The sequence below is a fragment of the Salvia splendens genome, chromosome 10, assembly GCF_004379255.2.
Source record: "Salvia splendens isolate huo1 chromosome 10, SspV2, whole genome shotgun sequence".
Taxonomy (NCBI): domain Eukaryota; kingdom Viridiplantae; phylum Streptophyta; class Magnoliopsida; order Lamiales; family Lamiaceae; genus Salvia; species Salvia splendens.
Window position 1 is genome coordinate 6783294 of NC_056041.1, and position 24844 is coordinate 6808137.

At 36.5% G+C, this 24844-nt stretch overlaps 5 protein-coding genes across 6 annotated transcripts; 2 read left to right on the forward strand and 3 right to left on the reverse strand.

Annotated features, from left to right (window-relative positions):
- Positions 1-1820: 1820 nt before the first annotated feature.
- Positions 1821-4727, forward strand: LOC121750945 (mRNA-decapping enzyme subunit 2-like). 2 transcript variants are annotated; one of them, XM_042145618.1, is made up of 9 exons: positions 1821-1935; positions 2463-2614; positions 2743-2870; positions 3228-3323; positions 3539-3691; positions 3852-3955; positions 4031-4098; positions 4188-4369; positions 4495-4727. In XM_042145618.1, the coding sequence occupies exons 1-8, from the start codon at positions 1856-1858 to the stop codon at positions 4364-4366; spliced, it is 960 nt and encodes a 319-aa protein (XP_042001552.1). In that variant the 5' UTR covers positions 1821-1855; the 3' UTR covers positions 4367-4369; positions 4495-4727. The 2 variants fall into 2 exon arrangements, with proteins under 2 accessions (XP_042001552.1, XP_042001551.1); XM_042145617.1 differs by having other exon boundaries at positions 4188-4727.
- LOC121750907 (double-stranded RNA-binding protein 2-like) lies at positions 4695-9042 on the reverse strand. Its single transcript, XM_042145570.1, has 3 exons — positions 8467-9042; positions 6287-6506; positions 4695-5856 (listed from the first exon to the last, which is right to left on the reverse strand). Exons 1-3 carry the CDS (start codon positions 8710-8712, stop codon positions 4964-4966), a joined length of 1359 nt encoding a protein of 452 aa, XP_042001504.1. The 5' UTR covers positions 8713-9042; the 3' UTR covers positions 4695-4963.
- Positions 9043-13921: 4879 nt separating this feature from the next.
- Positions 13922-16942, reverse strand: LOC121750874. Its single transcript, XM_042145513.1, has 4 exons — positions 15681-16942; positions 15396-15557; positions 15209-15300; positions 13922-14702 (listed from the first exon to the last, which is right to left on the reverse strand). Exons 1-4 carry the CDS (start codon positions 16833-16835, stop codon positions 14063-14065), a joined length of 2049 nt encoding a protein of 682 aa, XP_042001447.1. The 5' UTR covers positions 16836-16942; the 3' UTR covers positions 13922-14062.
- A 1143-nt stretch (positions 16943-18085) lies between these two features.
- LOC121750871 (nucleolar complex protein 2 homolog) lies at positions 18086-23507 on the forward strand. Its single transcript, XM_042145507.1, has 13 exons — positions 18086-18305; positions 18451-18514; positions 18656-18764; positions 18854-18905; positions 19014-19105; positions 19821-19889; positions 20605-21108; positions 21484-21786; positions 21875-22198; positions 22311-22517; positions 22671-22760; positions 22847-22944; positions 23069-23507. The coding sequence occupies exons 1-13, from the start codon at positions 18200-18202 to the stop codon at positions 23193-23195; spliced, it is 2145 nt and encodes a 714-aa protein (XP_042001441.1). The 5' UTR covers positions 18086-18199; the 3' UTR covers positions 23196-23507.
- Positions 23508-23688: 181 nt separating this feature from the next.
- On the reverse strand, positions 23689-24441 carry LOC121752551. Its single transcript, XM_042147681.1, has one exon. The coding sequence runs from the start codon at positions 24439-24441 to the stop codon at positions 23689-23691; it is 753 nt and encodes a 250-aa protein (XP_042003615.1).
- Positions 24442-24844: the final 403 nt, after the last annotated feature.

Here is a 24844-nt window from a genome sequence, read left to right on the forward strand (position 1 = left end):
CTCTCTCACCTCTCCTAGAACCGCTCAAGTAACTGCTATTGCAGTTAGAATTGAATGGCCCGGCCGGGTGGATTATTGGGCATAATATTCACCCGGCGGGGTGGCCAATTTTGAGGACTTGCTGGAATTTTCATATTTTAAACATCATACCCGGCCGGGTGAATTATTAGGCATAAAATACACCCGGCCGGGTGGCCAATTTTTAGAGCTTTCTGGACGACTTTTTCACAATCCGAGCTTCATTCTTTGTTTCACCATTTATTCTTCTTCCTACACCACAAAACATACTTTTGCAAGCATCAAATTATATAAATATGTAAAGTTAGGGGAATAAAAATGTACAATTTGATTCACATCAATATGGCCGCCTAGCTTTATTCTAAAAAGAATTGATAAGACTAATTAGGGTTCGAGAATAAGAAGCTAATACGTATATGGACTATGTGGACAAAAACCGTAAATTTATAGAAAAATTGTGTCGATATTTTTTTTTTCATTTTATACTCGTTCTCAATTAAAATTCTTTGTTATTGTGCAGTGAGAGAAGGGGATCCAAGAAATCGAGCAATGTCCAAGTCAATAGTCAACCCTAGATATTAGGTTTCCGTTGTAGAAATTTGCAACCCATTGGCATTTTTTATGTTTTGAATTAATGTTTTGCATTAGAACAGTAAGTTATGGTTGAATTAGTTAATCATGGTTCATACAAACTCTTAGGTCAACACACATTATAATTTATACTACCAAACAACTTTATGTTTTTCAACCTATGTAAGGTATCCAAAGTTTTAATCTCTAAAATATAGAATTGCATGGCGGTATTGTTACTCCCTTCGTTTCACCGTAGTTGGGGCGAAACTTTTCAGCACGGAGTTTAAGAAAGAGATGTTGAGTGTGTTGAATAAATAGATAAAATAAGTATGAGAGAGAAAAAGGTGGAGAGAATAAAGTAGAAAGTGAATAAAGCAGAGAGAAAAAAGTAAGAGAGAGTAAAGTAAGAAGGAGAAAATAATTACTCATATATATGGAAATGACTCAACTATGAACAAACTTCCCGAAATGGAAAAATGACTCAACTATGAAGAAACAGAAGGAGTACTTTTTAAGAAGTGTCAAAACTTGGATTTTGATATGTTAATGTGAATATAATAAATGAGTTTGAATAGGAAGCTCTAATTCTTACATTATGACTAAATGGACAACCAAGATAGGTTTTCAGGTTGAAAATGCATCTGTATGCATAAAATAATAAAATTTTATGTATTCTGATACTGGATATTCTTTGTCATGCCATTAAATAAATAATTATATTTTATGTAGAAAGAAAAGTTAAGTTGAGAACTATAGAGCTTAAAAAGGCCCAAGCTAGAAGTAAGTAAAACAGTAGCTTGAGAAAAGCTATTGTTTAATGAAGTGGAGTGAAATTTTCGCCCAATAACTTAAATTTGAGCCTAACAGCCTATGCTCATTTTTATATTTTATCTATTTGTTTTACAATACTTTATTCATATTTTATTTTATTATATCTCTCAAATTTTCATTACGAAGATTCATTTACACAATTTTAATCCTTCTGATTTTTGACTCGGTCCATAAACAACCAATTCTCAACATATTGAGTGCTTTCACAATAATGTTAAATTTGAAATATTCTAATTTGGTAAACAACATAACTATATAAAGGGAAAATCTCAAACTCACCTATATAAAATTCTCATAATCGTTACCTTAATATTAAAACGATTATAAACAAACCTTAAAATTAACTAACAAGTGGTATTAATGCAATAAAACATTTATATTTAGACTGGTACATATTTTAGCAAGGCCAAGCCAAGGCTCTGATGAAGGAAGAATGTCGAGCATGAATCGATATGCAATTTCTCCGCCTAAGTATGCCCTTCCTCCTCAAGAGCTCCTCGACGATCTCTGCAGGTCTACAAATGGAATTTCTTTCAATTTCTCGATTTACGTTTCTTTTAAGGGCAAATCAAGATTTGGTGGAAAAAGTTTCAATTTTTATTATTCTCAATCTTCCTTTTCTTCCCTTACCCGCCTTTGCCTACTCAGCCACTGGTTTTCTGTTTTCGGTAAAAGTTTTGATGAAGTTATATACGTATTAAATTGGAAATGTATTATGTGCTTGAATTTGGTAGAGTTTTAGGCTCTTCCAGTAGAGAATTTGATTGCAAAGGCAATTCCTGAGGGATGCATGTGGATTGTAGCATTATTATTCTATTTTTTCCTTGATGAATAGAAGTTTACATTATTACATTGTTGAATCATGACTGATTGATATGTGGTTGATGCATCATGATTGATACATTTGTTGTGAAATAAATATCTTTCCCATAGAAACAGATATTCAATTATATGTTGTATTTTGCTTATGCTAACCTTTGAATGTTTGTACTTGTATACAATTTCAACTTGTTAACTGCAGTCCTATTTCCATTTCGCAGTCGTTTTGTTCTAAATGTGCCTAAGGAGGACCAGCAGTCGTTCGAGAGGATTTTGTTTCTCGTGGAGTATGCACATTGGTTTTATGAAGACAACTCGGTTGAAAACAATCCATCTCTCAAGTCATTAACCTTGAAGGAATTTACTTCTTTATGTATCCTTCACCACCTCCACATTGAATGCATTTAACCTTTGTTCGACTTATCTTTCATAGACAGTCTTGTGGTATTTGATTCAGTTTTTGTCTATGGAGCAATCCTAGTTATCCTTAACATCTCGCAGTATTCAACAACTGTAATGTCTTAAAGCCATATGTTGCTCATATAGACGATATATTTAAGGACTTCACTTCGTATAAAGTCAGAGTTCCTGTCACTGGGGCCATTATACTGGATCAAACCTATGAGAGGGTGAGTGCTTTGCACGAACGTATTTGGTGATTTAGTGGATATGGCATTGTGAGTATGTGACAAGGTTGCTGTCTTCTTCCCGTTTGCCGTGGGTTGTTTTTTGTATTCAGTGTGCATGAGCTGGTTCATTGGCAATTATAACTATATGCTTTAGAATCATGCTTGATTTCCTTACTATGTTTGTTCTCATCGATTTAAATCTACGGAAATAAATTTTTAGTCATTTCAGGCATTGAGTAATATTTGAGGACGAGCAACCATCTAAGCATAATTTGTCACTGTAATAGAAGATACTTCATGTAGATTTTGCTTCTTTCTATTTTTTCACTGGTTTTATAGCTTTGTTCTTGTCTACAGTGCCTACTAGTGAAGGGATGGAAAGGGACAAGTTGGAGCTTTCCCCGTGGTAAAAAGAACAAAGATGAAGAAGATCACAATTGTGCCATTAGAGAAGTATGAAATCTTTCTTCCTGCCTCTATACTTTACAATTTCATACATCGCTTTCTTGACTTATCAGTGGAAGAAGTGTTAACGGGGATAGGTCTGAAACTTGTGTTGTTGCTTAATAACACTGCTTTTTATATACATATGCTTATGAATTATGATACTCTTCCATCCCATAGTTTCTTGCCTCGTATTCGAACATATCATTTTCTGCGAGATGCAGGTCCTCGAGGAAACAGGGTTTGACGTATCAAAACTTCTTAACAAGGATGCATACATCGAGATGATTTTTGGACAGCAGAGAGTAAGATTGTACATAGTGGCTGGGGTGAAAGATGGCACATTATTTGCTCCTCTTACAAAAAAAGAGATAAGTGTATGTCCTTTTCCTCTTTGAGCCTTTGAATTCTAAGTTACTGTTCCTCTGTTTGTTGGTTTATTTTGCTTGATTCTTTCTCCGATTATCTTATGCAAGACGATGCATATAAAATGCCTTATCTATGTGATCTTCAGCTATCCCTTTGTCGTTATTGCAGGAAATAGCGTGGCATGTGATTAACGAGCTTCCGCATGCAAATGCTGACGTCATATCTCGTGGGAGCACTGGCCTCAAGCTCTACATGGTTGCTCCATTTTTAGCGTGAGTATCTTATATCGATATTCTTGATTCCGTTGTTTTTAAGTCTTATCAAGAAATTTTGGGACGAATTTGCAGATCCCTCAAGTCATGGATCTCAATGCATCCACCTGGTGTGTCACCTCGACCAAACAGACCCGCGAAAGGTCACGTCTCATACGCTCTCTTCCGTCTTATGTGAAACTTGGGGCTGCAATCCTAAAATTTCATATCTTGCTCAATCTCACTTGTGCAGGACTTATCGTGTGGAAGGCAAGAAACAGCTCGGGAGGCAGCTCAACAACCGACAGCCAGATGAGTAGAACTGTGGCTGACGTGTACCCTTATGAGGCACGTCCTAGCCGGAGCTTCAGAAACTTCAGATTTGATACTGGCCCGATTTTACAAGCAGTGGACAGTGCCTTCTCTTCTTGAACGGTGAGCAGAGTCCTTGAAACATTGGTTTACATATTTTCTAGGGTTTGTGCTCACGCTGTACGGAGAACTCTTGCTGATCCGAGCCTTTCCGATTCTCTACCATGATCACAAATACCTCCCAATAGACAAATGTGGAAGCATCTGCAGTCATGTTTGCTCGAGTCGAGTGAGATAGCAACAGCATTTCCAATACCGCGCTACAAAGTGTCATGAAGAACGGAATGAAATAGCAAGTAGACAACAACTACGTTTGACCATTTTTTGATCGTACACAACACATTCATTTTCCTATGTTTGTTGAACATGGATGATTGGGACAATTTACTAACACTGATATATCTAATCATATTATTGACAAGCCACAAAGAAGAAGTTCGTTTCTGCATACTACTAAATCAGGTCCTAAGACAACAACAGACATTAAAGCATATACTCTAACATTGCAAGCATAAGAAGTTTTTAACTCTTGAAACCAATAGAATTCCTCCCAGAACAACAGAATAAGTAAACCAAAAGGAGAGACACAGAGAGAGATTAAACAAAAAGCCAAAAACCTAGATAATCCCTTACGGAAAGAAGCTGGCTGTTCCAATATCATATCTTCAGATCTTTCAGGCCTTTGATTTCAACCTCAGCTGGCTCCTGCAGCTTGTTCTGTTCAGCAGACGTCGTCTCTTTGGCTGATGGTGCTGGAGGACTGACATCAACTGTGAGAACTTCAGTTGTGGGTTGGTCGACTTGAACTGTTGGAGCTTCGGAAATTGGTGTCACCGGAGTAGGCTTTGTATAACCAAAAGGGTCCTCAACTAGAACAGGAGAGAATTTGGAGAATGGTGGCTCCTCTACTTGAGGTGTAGCAGGTATGGAAATCCGAGGACCCTCTACTTTAACAGATGGACGCACCACGGACGATAGCTCATCCATCCGTACTGGAGCAGCAAATGCAGGAACAGCTTGTCTGATAGACACGGGTGGCGCCATGTGCAAAGTAGGAGGCCTCATTACTAATGATGACTGCGGCGAAGGAAGTGGTGGTGCAGAGAACACTGGAATCGCGTTCCGAATTGTTACTGGGGGTGCGATCTTGCAATGCACTGGAATATACGGTGCTGCTCCTACTGCTGGGAATTTCTGTGGTTGGGACTTGAAGATGTCTGCCAACGATGACTGGCTTTCATTCGGAACTGTAACCATTGGCTGGCCAGTTATTCTGACATTCTTTTGGAAAGTGGGGTTGTTGTTCAGGGCAGGATTAGGCCTGTTGCGCTGAGCAGTTTTCGGGCATATCAAGGGAAGGATTTTTGATGTTGTAGTTGGAGATGGTTGTGTACTCAATGGCCTAGGATTTAGTGAAGGAAATTGTATTGGAAAAGACAGTCTCGCCAATCTAGCCTTTATTAGATACTCCTGCAGTGCACGAGCTACTGTCACATGCTCCTGCTCATCCTTATGGGATCTTTCATAAGGAAGCTCAGTTTGTTGCACTACTGGAAAAACAACGGAGCACAAAACATATTAACTATTAGATTCTTGCCACATAGTAACATGCTTAAAAATTTACATAGATAGTTTTCCTCTCACAAACTATTTGCTATCCCCATGCCTATCATTATTCACATGGTTTGAATTCCAAATTCAAAGATTACTAAGAAGCTTAGGTGCAGAGGCAAGTAAGGCTGATGGACAATAGTACCAAGTAAGGCAGCAAAGGGACCATGTAATCAGTTTTAAATGGGCTACTGGGAGAGGCTGTATGACTCTTGATTCCTACTCATTCATCATTATCTATTTGTCTTTTATTTCTTTCTCTAATTGTCTTTTCAACTAGGTAGATATAAAAAAAATCAAGGACTTGGTGACAGAGCAGTGGATGATGGGTTAAAAATTTGAAAACGAGTATGGGCCAGGGCCACTTACAAGATTTAAGACATAACCAAGCTGCCATGGCAGCATTCTTTTCTGCTTGCTTCTTGTTCTTAGCTAGCACACCAGTAAATATAACACCAGCCAACTCTACAGTACACGTAAAAATAGGAAGGTGGCCTAGACCAGTTCTGAAAGTTGAATAAGCAGGCAAAGTTGCTCCTACTCTTTGTGAAACCTCCTGCAATAGATTCTTATATACACCTGTCTCGTCCTGCAGAGGTCAGAATGGTACATCATTAGCAAGGAACAAGGAACCAAACTGTTTGAGAAATCCCAAACACATCATTTGTCAAATGAATGTTATAGTTCACAGTCCACACAAAAGATGGTAAAAAGACAGTTTGCAAAGTTCTAACAATTCATGTATAGGGCCTTCATTTTGAGATAAGTGTACATCGAAGAATATCAGAGATGTCCAAACTTGAATGCACACCAAGTCGTCCAATTTTTCAGAAGACAAACGTCGATTGTTTTAGCTCTTTGAAGCTACAAGGACCAACCATATATTTTCTATTCTGGGTGTGTCATTTGTAAAATTAGCAATGAAAATCATTAAGTGTGCTGTGCTAAAGATACTATTTCCACTGAATGGTCATGGGTTTTCAAGTGAATGATATGTTGAACCATAATTTGGTTTCCTATCACACGAAGATCTGGTAGAAAGCATATTCCTCAATTCTCAATCTAGTTCTTATGTTATCGACTGAATAGCAATCCAAACTGTCCATAATTCGGAAGGAGCAAGGTTTAAGATTCTAGACTGATCTCTTTAGTAGACCCAGTGAAGATATGGTTTTGCTAAGTTTTATCTAGTGAAACAACATAACCCCAATATATAGCCTTTTCTCGCCTCCTTAGCTAGACCAAAGCACAACATCTAATGGGTTTTCTAAGATTCAAAGATTCCATCTCTTCAATAAAAATAATTACAAGATTTCACACACACAGGTAAATTTAGATTAATGTTTTAAATAATTAGAAAAGTTAATTTTTCTGGATTATAACCCATCTAATGTTCTAAGCGACGTTATGGTTAAGCTAAATACAACGAAGCCTACTTAATTGAAAATATGAAGGCTGAGAAAAATAACATGAACTCGATCCTGCCACATGAGATGTCATTTAGTGTCTTAAGTGGCATCAAATGGCAGTTGGATTCAGTGATACCCTACTAAATTCAAACCAAAGAGGCTGAGTTAATTACATTATTCATCACAGCTCACGACTGTCCTACCTGTAACTGTAACGGATATATTGTGTGACATACTCCGCCTATTTCACGGAATGGTGGGTCAAATAAAACAAGTTTTTCATGGCAAGTAGATAGCAAATGGAATTTAAAACATGGCATTGTGCGAATCGCGTGATTGCCTGTAAACCAACAAAATAAGTTCTAACAAATTATTCAATAGTATCTTAATTTTGCTATCGGTCAGAAATCAATTCTTATCTGGAAACTTTTCCAATGCGAATGAAGTAGCCAAAATGCTTATAATGCTACCAAAAGTATTCGTATAATCTGATTCACTAAAGCCTATGAGTCGTCTAGACTCTAGAGTAGTAGAGCACAAAATCCTTGACCAAAATGACTAACTTACCCATCCAAAAAGCTTTTTCTAATATATCAAAGTGCAGAAGTTACTAAAACATGGAAAAGATTAGTATACTTAGAGGAAAACCCCCCTCTAGAGAATCAAGGTTACACCAAAGGCATACCCAAAATTCTATCTGGTGAAGAGGAATTTAGTAGCTCTAGGAACTGAATCAATTAGAGTTTCTTACAAGTGAAATCGGCCTTAGATGCTAACAACATCTAAATGTCAACTTCCATGAGCTGATTGTCACAATACAAAGGCAGCATTTGAAAATAGCCAGGAATTTTTAGTAGCCACAGATTCATCGAAATGACACAAGTACAGGGTAACGTATTACAATTACACAATCATTCTCAAATTTACTCAAATAAATCCGTCCTTTCAGATGATCACATAGCCACATTGTTGCATTCTGTTGAATCCCCAATTTTGCAGTAATCAAATTATATCAAAGACGACAGGAGCACAATTTAAGAAATCAAACGGCAAGCAAAATTTCAAACAATGAATAGTTCCATGGAAACGAAAACAGCACAGTAAATCAGTAAAAAACTCAAAAGAAAAAAAGAAACTCACAAGAATTCGGGCGGCGAGCGAGTTAGACGGGCCGCGGCTGGCGAGCGCATCAAGCGCCATCTCAGCAGCAGAGTGCTCCGCCTGGCGGAGAGTAGAGCAGTAGGTAGGGCTCTCGAAGGTCTCCCCGTTAAAATTAACGACGGCTTTGAAGCGCGGCGCGTGATCGGGACCTTCCCTGATAGACGTGTAGGCCGGCAGATTGAAGCAGCTCCGCTGCGCCAGCTCCTGCAGCTGGTTCTTATACATCTCTACACCGACCCCCCAAAAAAATCAAAAAATCAATTCAACAAACAGCAGTGCTGTCTCAGGCACACGCTTCTCTCTCTCTCTTCTCTATTAGCGAAATGCATCAGATCATCGCCTCAATCGAGTCTCCAATTGAGATCCGGAGCGTCTTTCCTGAGGTTTTTGCTGGTGTTTTACTAGGGTTTTTGCTTGCATTTCTCAAAAAGATAGGCTGAGTTTTTCGGTGAGCTTTTTAGAGAGAGAAAAGCTTTAGAGAGAGGGAGAGGACTTTTGTTTCGCATTTTCGCTGTGCAGTAATAGCAGAGAGAGAGAGAGAGAGAGAGAGAGAGTATTTGGATGCATGCAGTTCCACGGTTAGATTCAGTGTGGAAAAAAAACCACTTCTTCAAATATGAATGCGTCGGAATTATTTTATTAGATGGCAAAATAATTTAACTTACTAGTTTTAATTATTTTTATGTCATTTAATGATATGATGTCAACGTGATAGAAGATGGATGCAAATAAATTTTTTCAGTGGCACATGCCAAATTACGAGGGGAATTTATGAGAGAAATTAAAAATGGGAAAAGGAAAAATAAAGATAAGGAGGGAAATAAATTTGTGGGTGCCGATAATTAAATCAAGGTTTCACGATAAAGATTGTGGGGATTGTTCCCATGTACTATATTCAAGTGCAAAATTAAATCAAATTCAAGTACTTACTTTAATAAGTATGTTTTGAATTAACCATATTTTAGATTAATGCAGAAATTATAAAATATATTAAAAAAAGGCGCATATACATTTGAATTTTGTAATCTGTTCAATTAAAACTTGCCCCAGTTGATTTTATTAATTATAAAGACAGCACTTGAAGTCGCTTTCTTAGAGAAAATAATTTGTGGCATAAATTTCAAAACAAAAATTAATGTAATGTGTAGTACCTCAAAACATTGCTTTAAATATTTTTTTAAATGAGACGATAAAAATCAACAATTATTATCTGGATAGTTACGGAATAATTACGGACTATGAAGAGACAAATGTAATAAAATTAGTGAGACCGATTTATAAAGCCGTTGGCTAATACTTGTTCCTTTTTTCTAATCATTATTAATTTAAAGAAATTTAAAATTTCGACGTAACGAAATTAATTAATCCTAGTTGTCCTATTCGCATATGTCGAGCATAAAATAATTTGGTCATGGATGGAATAGGGGGAATGGGGAATTTAATGAATAGGTTTATGGATGGAAAGTTGTGCTTAAATGGGATTAATTGATGATTCCTTTCATAGGGGACATAATTTACATCACTGCTTTTACTAATCATACTTACTCAACTATTCAATTTTTTTAGCCTTCACCTAGTCTATGTTATCATTACTTGTGTATCAATAGCTATTTACATATAGCATTATCTTTTTAAGATTACAAATCTTTTTTCTCTTCCTAATTTCTTAAATCGAATGAGAATACTCGATATGTAATAAAGGGTAAACAACATTTTATCAAACTCTGGTTAGTCCTACAAATCAAAAAAACCGCTAATATTATTTACATTATGACTTTGGTATTGTCTATCTATGTCCTAATTTCTAGATAGTGATTTAGAGACATAATGTCTCTATGCCATAATATCCCTATGTCACTTTGCCATAAGTTAAATTTTTATATGGACTAATATACCCTTATATCAAATTGGACTATATAAACCAACTCAAATTAGATAAGGGTGTGTTTGGGAACATGAAATTGGAACTATGGAATTGGAGGCTCCAATTCCAATTCCATTGTTTGATATTACAAAAATGTATAGAATTGAAAATTGAATTATAATTCCAAAATTTTCAATTCCATGATTTGAATTCCATATCAAACGTATAAAATTGGAATTCCAAATAGTCATAAAATTAGATAGTTTCACTAACCGCTACACACATTTCACACACACTTCACACATTTCACACACACTTCACCACACTTCACCACACTACACACATTTCATAAACTACACACATTTCATAAACTACACACATTTCACACTTTTAACACACTACACACATTTCACACACTACAACATTTCACACACTACAAACACAATACAAATTTCACACACTACACACATTTCACACATTACACACACTACAAAAATGTCACACACTTCACACATTTTCACACACTACACACATTTCACACACTACACAAATTTCACACGCTACACAAATTACACATATTTCACACTACACAAGCACTGCACAAAATACACACGCTACATACATTATACACAAAATACACATACTACACACAAAATACACACACAATACAAAATTTACACAAAATACACACACTACGCATACTATATCCAAATTACATACACTATTCACAAACTAAAATTTGGTTCGGTTTAAACTTTGGAAAAATTTAGTTATTTTGATTCAGATAAAAAAAATCTAAAACTTAAAAAAAATCCAAAAATTGGATGCTTGAAATGTGTAAAATGTGTGTAAAGTGTGAAGTGTGTGAAATGTGTGTAGTGTGTGAAATGTGTGTAGTGTGTGAAATGTGTGTAGTGTGTGAAATTTATGTAGTGTGTGTATAGTATGTGTATTTTGCGTGAAGTGTGTGTATGTGTGTATAGTATGTGTATTTTGTGTGAAGCGTGTGTGAGTGTATTTTGTGTATAGTGTGTGCGCAAATTATTCAAATTCAATTTCATATCAATTACTTCACTTCACCAAACATAGGATTTGAAATTGAATTAGAATTCAATTTCTTCCGATTCGATTCCATAGAATTCCAATTCCAATTTCAATTCCAATTCCAATTCCAATTCCAATTCCAATTCCGTATACTAAACGGAGCCAAGTATAATTCTAGAGCTAAATTGTAGCAATACTCTGAATCCGTTTTCTTTTGTGCATTAGATTAGATTATATTTTTTGCAAATATTAGGTAGATTTCTATTTTTTTAAGTAGTACGGGTGGCTAGTAGTATATTTTATTATATTATTTTTATATCTTTAAGTCTATTAGTAATGGATTTTGTATGAGGTTGATTTTCTTTTTATTTTTTATACAGTACTTTTTATATTTTAAATTTAATTTTTATCTTATTTAATAGTTTTAATGAGTTGGTATGTATTTGAAAGTTCAATATGTCACTACATATTATTTTTAGATATTAGATAATATTTTGTATTTTATTGTTTATTTTGTGGTTAAAATATTGTTAGTTTTACATAATGACCTGGTTTTTTTAATTGTGTTATAAAACAAGTAACTATTTTAATTTATAATATTTATGGCTTTAAAATTGAATATTATGGCAATAGTAACTCAAAATTTTAAATAAATTATTAAAAAGTTAATAACATGTGATTATATTTTTATTAAGGCATGAATACATCGTCTCAAAAATTAAGAATTTAATGAATTAAATTTTGGATTGTAAAGAATTAAATTCTTTTATAAAATTCGTAAAAAAATCCTAAACTTAACTTAATTTGTATCAGTATATCATACTTATATCGAATTTTATCATAGTGAATTGAACTAAGAATTCAAATATTTTATAAAGTATATGAGAAAGTATTTAATATATAGCTTTAAAGTATTAAATAGACGAGTTTGGAACGTGTGGATATTTTTTTTCGTTGAGATTTGATTGTAACGTTCTAAAAATTAAAATTTTTAAGAAATTTAAAATTTGGAAAGTAAAGAATTCAAATCAAAATTATAAACTCAACTAGTATTTCCATATAGTATCAAATTTGAATCTGACTCTTAATATAGTGATTGAACTAAGAACACTAATATTTCATAAAAGAAAAGATAAAGTATTAACATTATAGCTTTAACATACTTTAAACAGCCGGGTTAAAAAGATATGATTATTTTTTTGATCGATGTTCGACGCAACGTCCCAAAAACTAATGGATAAAGTAGGAGACAGAAAGAGATAAAGATTGTGAAGAAATTTCCGCAAATAATAACGATACTAATTTTGTGGACGGATAAAATGAACTTGACCGAAAAAGCAAGTAGTATTAAATTTATATTTTTATATAATTATCCAAGGATTTAACTTTTTAATATTTTAAAATTCTTTGTTTTATTATTTTTTTCATTCTAACAAAAAACTGGTGAAATTGATAAAATTTTATTTATACATTCATTAATTTATTTTTCAAACAAATTACAAATTTTTTAAATCAACTGCATTAAAAAAATTAACTGGGTTCGCAGCTTCAATAATCTTCTAACTTCTTTAAGAATATATTTAAATATTAATCCATGTCTTCTATATATATTTCCTATAATTAAGCCATCATATACCCCTTATACAAATTTTCGTTTTTCTACAAGCAGGGGCAAAAAGGCTCCTTTATAAAATATAAATTTGATTAAAAATAGAATATAATGTAATATTAGTATTTAGCCCCAATTATGGCATTGCCAATATGTCTATAAATCATTTCTCTTTCTAATTTTAATGAAAACACACCAATATTTAATAAAGGATAAATATTACGAAAATTGATCAAACTTTCACCGCCCCATCCGCGTTAAGTTTCCAACTGCAAGTTGATGGGGACTTGATATTTTGGAATGTTTGGACCAAGCTAAGCTACCTTGTAACTGGGAACTGACAATTTGCAGCTGCCCAAAACATATATCTAAGAGCTTTCAAGACGAATGCTTTCAGTCTTCTGTCAAACAACCTTGCCTTTCACCTCTCTCTCTCACTGGAGCTACCATATTTCCTTCCCTGACCTGGCTACCATTCCACTTATCCGTCTGACAAGGATTCTTCATATCACAGCTCTCGAAAGCTTTCGTCGCTTTGTCAGCGTATGACTGATCAGGTTTTAGTTAGTATTGCTTGCATAGTTCACATTTTTATCTTGTACACTAAATCTTAAGCAAAGCTGAAATAAGGGAATCTTTTTGCAGTTTCCCAGAGCTGAAAACTTCAAAGAAAACAAGTAGCTGCTGATTTTCGTGTTTGCAGTGCAAAATGGAATGGTGACTAGTAAACAGAGGAAGAGAGCCCTTGAAGCTCAGTCTCAGTTATAACAACCATCAAATTCAATATAGCCCTGTATTTTCTTCTTCTTCTTGTATTTTTCTATCAAACTTGATTGAGAGGAATTTGCTTGGCATCATCAATATTTTCCAGCGTTGAGAATTCTGAAACAAAACTCGTATTTGCTGAGAACATAATGTATTATCAAATGAATGAGATGTTATACTTGATGGCTGATATGTTGGCATCACAATGCAATCAAAACCATGTATGTAAACTGATATTGAAGAGAAGAATTTCCCTAATATTATCAACAGACACATCAAGCAAGGTGAGGAGGCTACTGGAATGACATGACAAACGAATAAATCTTTCCCTTCAAGCGCTCCGCCTTGTCCATCAGCACCCCGTCCCTTTTAGAGACGACACGATCCAACCAGTCGTTGACTCGTTTCAGCTGAGACAAAATCGTGGCCATAGGGCCACAGTCGAGACCTCCACCGTTGCCTGAAGCAGACTTGCCAAATACGCGAAAACCAGCATCAAGGGACTCCTCAACAAATCTCACGAACCACATTTGCATCTCAGACAGCAAATTCTTTCCAAGCTCTACAGTTTCATTCATTCCCATGCATCGAGTCCATGTTCCAGCCACTGATGGTGACAACTTCTTGACAGGTTCACTGATAGAGAGCCTCTTCTTTGAACTTTGCTCCACCTTTGATAAGCCATCAAACTCTTCGTTCGTGAGGAGGGAGACAACCTCAAGGTTCGTGGCCAAAGCAGCTTCCACCCACAGCTTGCTGGGTTTTGGCTGCTCTGTAGATGTAGAATCTGTACTTCTTGATGAACTGTGGCTACCGAAAATCAACTCAACGTCTGCGGTTGATTTCAGGGCTTCCTCGTAAATGGACATGAATCGGTCGATAGTAGGCAGAGGATTCTCAGGCTTTGACATTGCTACTAAATCAGAAAACATGCTGCAAGTTGAACAGTTCAAAAAGGTCAATACATATGTTCAAGATTGCCTTTTTACTAAAGCAACAGTTATGTTTCCGTACTTTTAGTATAAACAACTTGGGGTATACAATTCTTTTTTACTCAAAACGACGATTATAATGAATATCACATAATCATGTTGGAAAGAAAGACAAAGCTCACAATCCAAATAATCAAGAAATCCAATACTATAAGACAAATGAAAATATTGTAATTGGTTAACTTTACCATACTAGTTTAGCATAGCCTATGCCCAATAGTCTATCAATAGAACCGAGACAAGATACCTTCTATATAGAGAGACTACTGTAAATATGAAAAAATCAATTTTCAAAAAATACATGACGATTGACAAGAAGAATTCAGTCTGATCTCTCATGTTTAAGTTCTGTAATTATGTTCTAACTATGGCTTCTTCATTGAACCTCTTGATCCATGTAAACGAATCACCTATAAATATATCCAGTTTTCTTGAGTTAGACTATACCTCAAGTTTCTGACAACAGATTCCGTTGCCATGGCTTCCTCTAAAGCTTCAGCAGCAGCTATTGAAGCAATTCTTCTCCTCTGCATAGCATCCTGATCCAAGAACACACAAACAGATTATTTTCAATTCTGGATAACACAAAGGAACAATAATTAACAGAAGTACTAAATATCATATCTTTATATACCTTCCCAAGTTTAGCAAGACCTGGAGTAACCGCATCAAGAGAAACACTGCCATCAGTCCATTTCTTTTCATGTATGGTGATCACGGGGGCCGCGCCATTCGGTTTCTCATTCAGACTCTCAGATTTCTCATGGACATCGCTTAGTCGCCTAGATATAGCAGCCTGAAAAGGAAAAACACCACAACAGTTTTAGATGAAAACAAGTTCTTACAGTTCAACCAAAAACAAAGCTCATTCAACCAAAAATGCAAGAACTTTCATGAGGCTAAAATGGAAGAACTGGACCTGTGTCCTCAGGATAGCCTGGAGATCGATTTTGTTCTTAGCCAGAGTCTTTTCCTTATGTTCAGAAGAGCTGCCGCCGGATGCTGGTCCATCATCCCAATTTTTCCTACTAGGAGGTCTCCCATTCCCAACAAGCGCTTCAGAAACCTTTGAAATTCCAGCAGCTATATTAGCCATCTTCTTCCTCCCTGAGGAGTCCACTGCAGGCGATGCCCTAAGCCCTCCAGATAGCCTTCGAGCTGGAGACAGTGACATCCTCCTCGCCACAATCGGGCTCGCCTGGCGCCTCCCAGCAGTCGGCGATGGCTGCCGGTACCTAGATGGTACAATTATTGCAGGCTCCTTTGATGTCCTCCTATTTTCTTCCTTTGCCACCACTAGGCTCGGGACCACACATTTTGACGGAGCAGGCGAGGAAGACCTCTTCCCTGGTTTAGCCGCCGGCGAAGGATCTCTCTCCGCTATCACAGCTTTCCTCCCAGCTGCTGCTAATGGTCTCTGCTTCTGCGACCCCGGCGATGTAAACCTTTGCGAGATCTTATCCGATCCAACTCTACTACTAATAGAGCTATTGTCATCTCCGCAGTTCGCAGCTACATTCACATTAACATTCTCTTTTTTGGGGGCAATTACATGCCTGCCACCCTTTCCCTCTGCGAATTTCTCCTTTCCCTCAGTCTCCTTCTTCCCCGCCCTGGACAAATAAGCAGCGATGGGGTCGGCGGAGGGGCTGGAGTCAGAAACCGGCTGAATGACGAATCCGTTTTTGGAAGGGGAGATCCGAGCAATTAGGGGCTCGGGGGATCCGATGAAGGGCTGGCGGCCGGCGACGGGGCGGAGGTTGACGGGAGTGGGGACGGGAGGGGAGTCGGAGTCGAAAAGGAGGCGATCGAGGTGCACGAATTGACCTAATTGGAGGCGATTGTTGAGGATTAGGTCAGTGTCGCGGTCGGAGAGGGAGACGTAGGTTGAATTGAGGGAGTCGGAGAGCTGGACGTAGAATCCGTTGTGCGGCCATAGAGAATCGGCGGCGGAGAGAGCGGGGAGGATGCCAATGACCTGGAGGAGGGGGCTGCGGTGGTCGCCGGTGACTTTGGTGGTGGAATTCATCGATTGGAGGAGCTTGAGGAGAATTCCGGGAGTTAGAGAGGCCATTTTGGAGAGAGGCGGAGAGGGTTTCTTCTTTAGGAGAGATGGATTAGAGTGAGGAGAAGTTGAATGTGGGCATTTCTTTGTGTTGTGGGTTGACGACAGATGAAGAGATTGGGGTTTTAGGGATTAAGATGGTGACCGTTACAGATTTGAAATTCAAAAATATGGCTGCTTTTCCGCTTAAATTATTCTAACGGTGCCTTCTTCTCTAGGGCCCACAGCAGTTGGATTCAAGCCAAGCCGATTTGGACGCATTCTCGGTAAAATCAACCCCGCCCGGACAAGCGGCTAGTATAGTTATTTTCACTACATAAAATCGATATTTATCTTTTTTGTTTGTTGTTTTTGTCAAAATCTATTGTTTGATGTTATATAAAATCAGGTAATTATGTACAATTACATGTAATCTTAACAAAGTATAGACCTAATTTACAGTCATGGAGATATTAAATGAATTGTAAAATCAAATTGCAAGACAAACGGCATAACAAAATCAATATCATGATGATGGTTGGACGTGGTTATATCTTTTAAAATTAAATGTCATCAATTACTCAATAAATATAACCCCGATCAAATTTAAATAATATATTTAGCGAGAAATGATATGCTACATACCTTATGTGAGCACCATTCTCGTTTAACGCACTTTTAACATTGTTCGTTTCGATTTATATATTTAGTTTAATTCTAATATATTAAAAAAATTATTGTAATTTTTAATTTCATAAAATTCATAAAAATCAAAGCTCGATTTGTTATTTTATTAATTTATTTAAAATTATAGAGAAAACCTGCAAATCGGGTTTTGATTTTTATGAATTTTATGAAATTAAAAATTGCAATAACATTTTTTAATATATTTGAATCAAATTAAATATATAAATCAAAACGAAACGTGCTCTAAACGATAGTGGTGCTCACATAAAGAGCTCATGTAAGGTATGTAACATATCATATCTCTACGTTTAATATTGCTTTGTATTCTTTCATATTGATTTCAAATACCAATAACACAATTGGAGTACTATTTTGCACTCTAAATATAAATTTGTTTTAAAAATTTACGATAAGAGGATGGTAGATATTTAAGTTTACAAAAGTTGTTAGCAAAGTGTGACAACTTTAATTTTTTTTAATGACGACTAATTTACTTTGATGAAGATAAAATAAAAGATAATAAAACCAGCCCAAAAAATATTTAAAATATGGTGGCCCAAATAAGATATAGGCCGCCTCTTGTTGAACCCTAGTTAAACCCTCTCTCCACTTTCCTCCACTTTAGCCCCAAATTACATTAGGGCTCAATTGGAGAGTAGCAAATAGAAATTTATTTCACCATCGCATAATCGGAGAGTGCGAATTTCATGGGTAAGCTAGGAAAGAAGGCGCGAAAATTTGCGAAGAAGCATCTTCAGTCTGTGCTGAAGCAGCGGCGAAAAACGAAAGCTTTGTTCAAGAGGAAAGCTCCAAGTTAGTAATCTGTGTAACCCGTTGATAAGTTTTTGTGCAGATAGTTATGGTTCATGCAGAAAACGGACATTATGTATGCATTTTTTTGTGAATTTAGAGTGGAATTCGTGTGCCTTTATATATGTGCAATTTCTGTATACTGCAGAAAACGGGCAAAATGACTCCGAGGAGGAGACAGTGGATGACTATGCAGGCACTTTTAATGGAAGGTAACAAGGTGAATTTGATTCGCATTCTTCATGCTTTAGTTTTCAACTCATGGTTAGAGATTCTGTTCGATATAGACTGCCTTTTATGTGTTGATGAAGGCTGCGGTGTGTACTCAAGCATATTCTCAATCCTTGTTTCAGGAACAGTGAACCCGAGAGCACTGTAATTACTTCTCTTGATGCAGCATTCACTGAAAATGAAACAGACGGGATTGCACTTGCATCAGATAGTGATGGTTATCTTTCGGAGGTTCTTGATTGGATTCCGTTCCTTTTTTATCAATCTCCACATAAATTTTATGCTATCGCCAGTCCAATGATTGTGTATTCTATGTCTAGGATCCAAGCTGCCCATACTCGGCGGAGAGTGAAACGGAGAAAACACTAGAAGGTCAAATTGTTTATTAGTACAATTCATCTCTCTCTTAGTTAGTCTTCTACTTATTTAAAATAGCTGTTAATGGTCTAACATCGTAATAAATGTCTATCTTTTATGCAGATACAATTGTTACTGTCTATTCAGCTCAGAACAATAAAATTCACTCTGATCTCGCTGCTCTAAAGAAGAAACTGGATAGGCTGAGAAAGAAGGTAATCTCACCGTTTGGATTTTTTTGGTTAGCAATTGCATCATGGATTTTTCTATTGAGCAACAGTAAATCACTTGTACTGGCCACTGGGATTATGTGGCTAAACCAAAAGAGAGAACTATTTAGTGTAGTTGATAAATACTTAGCCTTGCATGTGTCATCATGCAAGGCTAAGTATGTATGATAATATGTGTTTCTCTCTTTGTTTACATAGTGAGAAATTCTCCCCTTCTTTTGTCTGATCAAGATCTTTAGGTGGTGGGTATCTTTAAACTTCTTAAAACACTGGATGAATTTTGTGCTGATGGTTTCCTATAACATTGTCCTGTGAACTTTTCATCTTCCATGCCCAGGGAACTGTTTCCTTTTCATTACTTTTATACTTTATGAAATCCTTCACATGCTTAGTAAAAAAATATCGGAAGATTGTTTTCATGCGCTTGACCAATATCTTTAAAATATAATGAGGTTAATGAAAATTCTCAATAGGAAGGAAGAAATAGTAAAATATAATGAGACTAAGTGCAGTTGCTCTATTTCTGTTTGTATGTCATTTCTTCTGTCTGCTATATTCTGATAATTGGAATGGACCTTTTCACTTGTAATGAATATGGTTATTGCACTTATAAGTAATTTGGCATCTCTTCATTATCCTTGTTTGTCTTATGCCATCAACCCTCTTAATGCTAATTTTAACTTGCTTTAAAACATTACAGGATCCAGGATTCAACAACTTCTTAGAAAGCTTCAAAAGCATGGCTGAGACAATTCAAAATGATGATTCAGTAAGATACTTGCTATTTTTTCACTCTGTTTCCTTGTTATTTTTTAGGGAATGTGGAGTATTGTTCTTTGAAGGTATATGCTGCTTGACTTATATATGAGAATGTTAAGAAACTAAGCATCATGCTACTTCAATTCAATACTACCTCCATCCCACATTAAGTGTCACATTTTGCCATTTCAGTCCGTTCTACAATAAGAGTCACATTTCACTTTTACCATAAATGGTAAGTAGACCCCACATTTTACCAACCAATTCTACTCACATTTTATTATGAAACTAATATATATAAGTGGGACCAATAGTTCACTAACTTATTCAACCCACTTTTCTTTACATTTTTTAAAATCCATGCCCACACTAAATGTGACACTTAATATGGGACGGAGGTTGTATTTCTTACTACATCTTTTGAGTAGTTTTTTCAGTTTTCCCTCCAGAAGCTATACTGGATGGATCAACGAAAGATTATATAATCCCAACTATATGAACTTTTAATTCTTCCATTTTATATACGTAAAAACATCATAATAACGAGAATTTTGATTCTGAGCCTTGACTTGCTGAATATTTGATATTCCTAAATCTATCATGATGGTTCTGCAATTGTTTTTAGATATACTACTTGATTTTATCCAAGCATTAAGGCAAAAAAGGACATTGTAAATTGGCATCATAGCGTTAATAGCTTTTTCCTGTTTTTTCTCTTGTAACAGTGTTCAGATGAAGGTGACTCAAGCGATCATGAGGAGCGTGGTGAAGATGACCTGGCCAAAGATAAAGAAAAAATTCTCTCTAATCAAGTCTTTGTTACATGGAGTCGAATGGTCAAAGAAGATAATAGCCAGTCAGCATTTGTTGGCCTGCTAAATGCCTACCGCACAGCATGTCACTATGGAGTTGAATCAGTTGGCCACATAATCGACAGCAGTGAAACATTTTGCAACATTCTCATATTTACACTCTCTAATGCAGATGATGTATTTCGAGGCATATTTCAGATATCATCTTCGAACAGCAAAAAGGAGACAGTAGAAAAACTACAGAAAAACTCGAAGTGGAAAAGCATGAAATCTCTTGTCAAATCTTTTGTGAGAAGTACATTGTTTTTGTTGGATCAGATTACTGACTCAGAAATTCTGACTTTTGCAATGGCGAGGATTCAAGCTTCTCTGATATTCTTTGTTGCCTTTCCATCTCTGGTTCAACGACTCCTTAAGGTAACTTGAAGTTTCCTGGTGTTTTGAAATATTCTTAAATTGCTTGTTTTTGTAAGGAGTCCCACCTATTCTTGGGTGGAGCTCAGGATCTTTGCAGTTTTTTGTATTACTGACTGTCAAAGCAAAGCTGTCAACTTGCTATTATTGGATTGGTATATGTCTGTTATAATGTTTCATCTTATTTTTTATTGTGTGGGAAGTGAAAGAGCATTGCAGATATAATTCCTTTTGCTTTATGATTGTCCATTCAACTTGGGTAAAATGGATGGCCTTTTATCTTTCATTCCAACCAGTCAATTTTCAAATGAAAATTTCCACATTATATATTTTATTATTTATATTATCTGATTCCAACACTTCAAATTTATTATACAGGCAACAGTTCATTTGTGGGCAACCAGCGGAAGGGTCTTATCATCAGCTTCCTTCCTTGTCATAAGGGACGTTGCTGCTATGTTTGGTTCCGATCACTTTGATACATGCTTAGCAAAAACCTCCAGATCATTACTTTCTCGATCTAGAGTAACAGAGATAACTGACATAGAACATATGCAATTCTTAAGGGATTCCGTAGTAGAATTGTGTTGTCTAGATGTGCAAAAATCATCTGTTAAGGCTGTTTCGTCTTTAAGTCAATGTGCAAAGATATTTAGCTTAGCCACACAAACGAAGGAAAAGGTTTGAATTTTTTCATTTCTCTTTTTTTAAACGCAAATGCATCTGGAGTATACTAATTGGAATGAATTGCCCTTTTCTTCTGTGACAGGAAGCTGTTAAAAAGATTTGCAGTTGGGAATATGTTAACTGTGTTGATATGTGGGTTAGGTTCATATCAGCAAATATACGCGACTTTGATCTTCAGTCCCTGTTCTTTATGACCGTAAAACTTATTAATGGTGTAGCTCACATGTTTCCCGGTCCAAGATATTTACCTCTGAGACTCAAGTCCATTGAGTGGCTGAATTGTCTCTCCAGTTCGAGTGGAACTTTTATACCAGTTGCTTCATTAGTGCTGGATATTTTGGAATATAAGGTTGTCGGGGAGGGAAGAAAAGCTCAAATTGCATTCGATACTGGGTCGGTCTTGAAGGTGAGGATCATGTTTATTCTATCACATGCAGTAAATCTGTTGTCATTTTCTTCTTAATTTAATGCAATATATGGATCTTGCTACCTTGTAATTGAGAACTGGCATTTTGCAGCTGCCCAAGCACTACCTAAAATCAAAAAGCTTTCAAGACGAATGCTTTCAGTCTGCTGTCAAACAGCTTGCCTTTCACTTTTCTCAGTGGTGCTACCATATTTCCTTCCCTGACCTGGCTACTATTCCACTAATCCGCCTGAGAATGATTCTTGATATCACAACTCTAGAAAGCTTGCGTCGCATTGTGAAGCGTATGATTGATCAGGTATTAGTATTGCTTGCTAGTTCTCGTTTTTATCTTGTGAGTTTCGACAGAATGTAAATGTTGGTAATGGAGCTATGTCCACTAAATCTAAAGCAATAATGATATTTCTGGCAAAATTGCCATTGTGATTAGTTCTTACGTTTGCTTCTGCAGGTGGAGCAGAATGTGGACTTTGTGCAGAAGAAAAGGGAAGACGCGCCTTTCTCCCCTCTTGATCATCTATCAGCAGATTCTTTTCTTCAGGTTTGTATCTCTGAATCCAATTGTTCTTACTCTTATGTGTGTTAGGACATAATTTAATCGATTATCATGGCTAAACATGCTTGCAGCTTGAAAAGTCCCGTCTCAACTCGCCATTTACTCAATATTACAGAAGTGTCCTGGACAAGGCGTGTGAAAGAAAGTTGCATAAATTTGATAAGAAAAGGTACAGTTACTCAAACACTAGCTGCCCTTATGATTTAACTATTGTCGATGACATAAAGAGTGAACTTGTCGCAATACTTGGTGAATCATCATGTGTTTTTATTGAACAAGGACAATTTTTGCAGTTTGCCTGAGCTGAAAACTTCAATAAAGAATGCTGCAAAACCCAAAAGAAAACCAGTAGCTGCTGAAGATCACCCGGCTGAAAATGGAATGGTGAATAGCAAACGGAAGAGGAAGGGGAGCCCTTGAAGCTCAGTTGTAACTTATGACCCATCAAAGCTTGGTTTTCCAAGGAATTCACCCAATTTTGGAATCAGAATACTAGATTCAAATTCAATATAGCCTTCTTCTTTTCTTACTAGTACTGTTGTATTCTATTCGTTGAGTTAAATGTATCTGGAGATCATAGCTCTTCTTTTATTATCAAAATTGATACAGAGGAATTTGCTTAGCATCATCAATATTTTTCAGTGTTGAATAATCTGAAATTTGTACTAGAACTTATTTTTGCTGAGAACATAATTTATCAATGAAATGAGATGTTATAGTTGATGGCTGATATATTTTATGTGCTCAACCAAGCCTGATTATGAAATATTGTTAAAAAATATTGGCATCACAGTTCAATCAAAACCAGGTAATTTGCTTTACACTAATTGTTGTCTAATCTGACTAACCTCTGTAAAAAATGAAACTAAAACTAAATAACAGTATGCAAATTCAAAAGCTTCCAATGAGTGAATCATCTTCCCTCTATCCGATTGCAGCTTATCGACCCAACGACCATGGCGTTGGGGTCACTGTTTCCGCCACAACTCAGTACTCTGACCACCTCCCACAGCCCTGATGAGCCTCTGCTCGCATCTCCGGCCACCTTCTTTTCGTGGCTTTGAAACTTCAACGTTGGGGATGGAGTCGGGATGGGGCTGTGGCGGTGGCTCTGCCTGCTCTTAATATCCCTCAGCTCCATTTTACTTGAAACTCTTGAAATCCCAGTCAAGAACAAGAACCATCTTGCTTTCCCAGATGGTGAGGATGTCAATATAGGCATCTTATGCAGTGGGAAATCATACTCCTTTCCCTGCTCGCTGCTCTTGTGCTTTTTCTTGGATGCTTTCTTAGATGTTTGGGTTGTACTCTTGGAGCCAACCCTCCATCTGAACATGCTCCAACTGCGCTTTTCCGTTGGTTGTTTGGTGTCGACTTCTTTGGGTGGAACAGTGCCTGATGCATCCGGTGGCTGTTTGTAAGGGATGATCTTCCCGCAGAAGATGATGTTCTCGGGTGGGAAACACGGGGCGTGGCTGAAGAACTCGAAGTAGTCGTGGTGGTCGTCCGAGGACATGGAGGTTGAGCCTTGTGAGTCAGCAGAGAGATCTTCCTCCCACTCTTGAACACCATACAATGGGAGATCACGCAAAGAAAGTGTCTCATCTAATTCATCTGTTGTGTCATGCATGCCTTGGTGCTCCAAGAATGATTCTTGAACCAGCATTTTGAGTTTTTTTTGGGTGAAATCTATGGTATGACTTGGGATGGTGGGAGGGTTTGAGGAGTTTATATATGGAAAAGGGTTTTTTGTGGGAGACACAGATTGTGAAACATGAAAAGGATTGGTGTTTGTTTGACTAAAATAATGAAGAAATTGGTTGATGGCTCTTGGGGTGCTTTTTGGCTTTCTTCTAGATCAAAAAATAAAGGAGTTAAAAATGGATCTCTAGTGTATAAAATAAGTTTGAATTTTAGTTGGTTTTCTAGAAGGGCATGCCATAAGAGTCAGACAGGTCAGATTATGGGCCACAAATATGACCAATATAAGTACTAAATATGGGAATTTAGCATAAGATTAATACTTTTTTACTTTAACTACATGTCTATTTAGAGGCTTGTACATAGTT

What these genes read in the sequence shown, in the direction of transcription:
- LOC121750871 (XM_042145507.1), top strand. Translation starts at nt 18,200, where the DNA reads ATGGGTAAGCTAGGAAAGAAGGCGCGAAAATTTGCGAAGAAGCATCTT. An exon ending in GTTCAAGAGGAAAGCTCCAA is followed by an intron (nt 18,306 to 18,450) that starts GTTAGTAATCTG and finishes TGTATACTGCAG; the next exon opens with AAAACGGGCAAAATGACTCC. An exon ending in GTGATGGTTATCTTTCGGAG is followed by an intron (nt 18,765 to 18,853) that starts GTTCTTGATTGG and finishes TTCTATGTCTAG; the next exon opens with GATCCAAGCTGCCCATACTC.
- LOC121750945 (XM_042145617.1), top strand. Translation starts at nt 1,856, where the DNA reads ATGTCGAGCATGAATCGATATGCAATTTCTCCGCCTAAGTATGCCCTT. An exon ending in GAAGGAATTTACTTCTTTAT is followed by an intron (nt 2,615 to 2,742) that starts GTATCCTTCACC and finishes AACATCTCGCAG; the next exon opens with TATTCAACAACTGTAATGTC. An exon ending in TGGATCAAACCTATGAGAGG is followed by an intron (nt 2,871 to 3,227) that starts GTGAGTGCTTTG and finishes TCTTGTCTACAG; the next exon opens with TGCCTACTAGTGAAGGGATG.
- LOC121750907 (XM_042145570.1), bottom strand. Translation starts at nt 8,712, where the DNA reads ATGTATAAGAACCAGCTGCAGGAGCTGGCGCAGCGGAGCTGCTTCAAT. An exon ending in CGCTCGCCGCCCGAATTCTT is followed by an intron (nt 6,507 to 8,466) that starts GTGAGTTTCTTT and finishes TGACCTCTGCAG; the next exon opens with GACGAGACAGGTGTATATAA. An exon ending in TTGGTTATGTCTTAAATCTT is followed by an intron (nt 5,857 to 6,286) that starts GTAAGTGGCCCT and finishes TTGTTTTTCCAG; the next exon opens with TAGTGCAACAAACTGAGCTT.
- LOC121752551 (XM_042147681.1), bottom strand. Translation starts at nt 24,441, where the DNA reads ATGCTGGTTCAAGAATCATTCTTGGAGCACCAAGGCATGCATGACACA.
- LOC121750874 (XM_042145513.1), bottom strand. Translation starts at nt 16,835, where the DNA reads ATGGCCTCTCTAACTCCCGGAATTCTCCTCAAGCTCCTCCAATCGATG. An exon ending in AGGCTATCCTGAGGACACAG is followed by an intron (nt 15,558 to 15,680) that starts GTCCAGTTCTTC and finishes TTTCCTTTTCAG; the next exon opens with GCTGCTATATCTAGGCGACT. An exon ending in GTCTTGCTAAACTTGGGAAG is followed by an intron (nt 15,301 to 15,395) that starts GTATATAAAGAT and finishes TTCTTGGATCAG; the next exon opens with GATGCTATGCAGAGGAGAAG.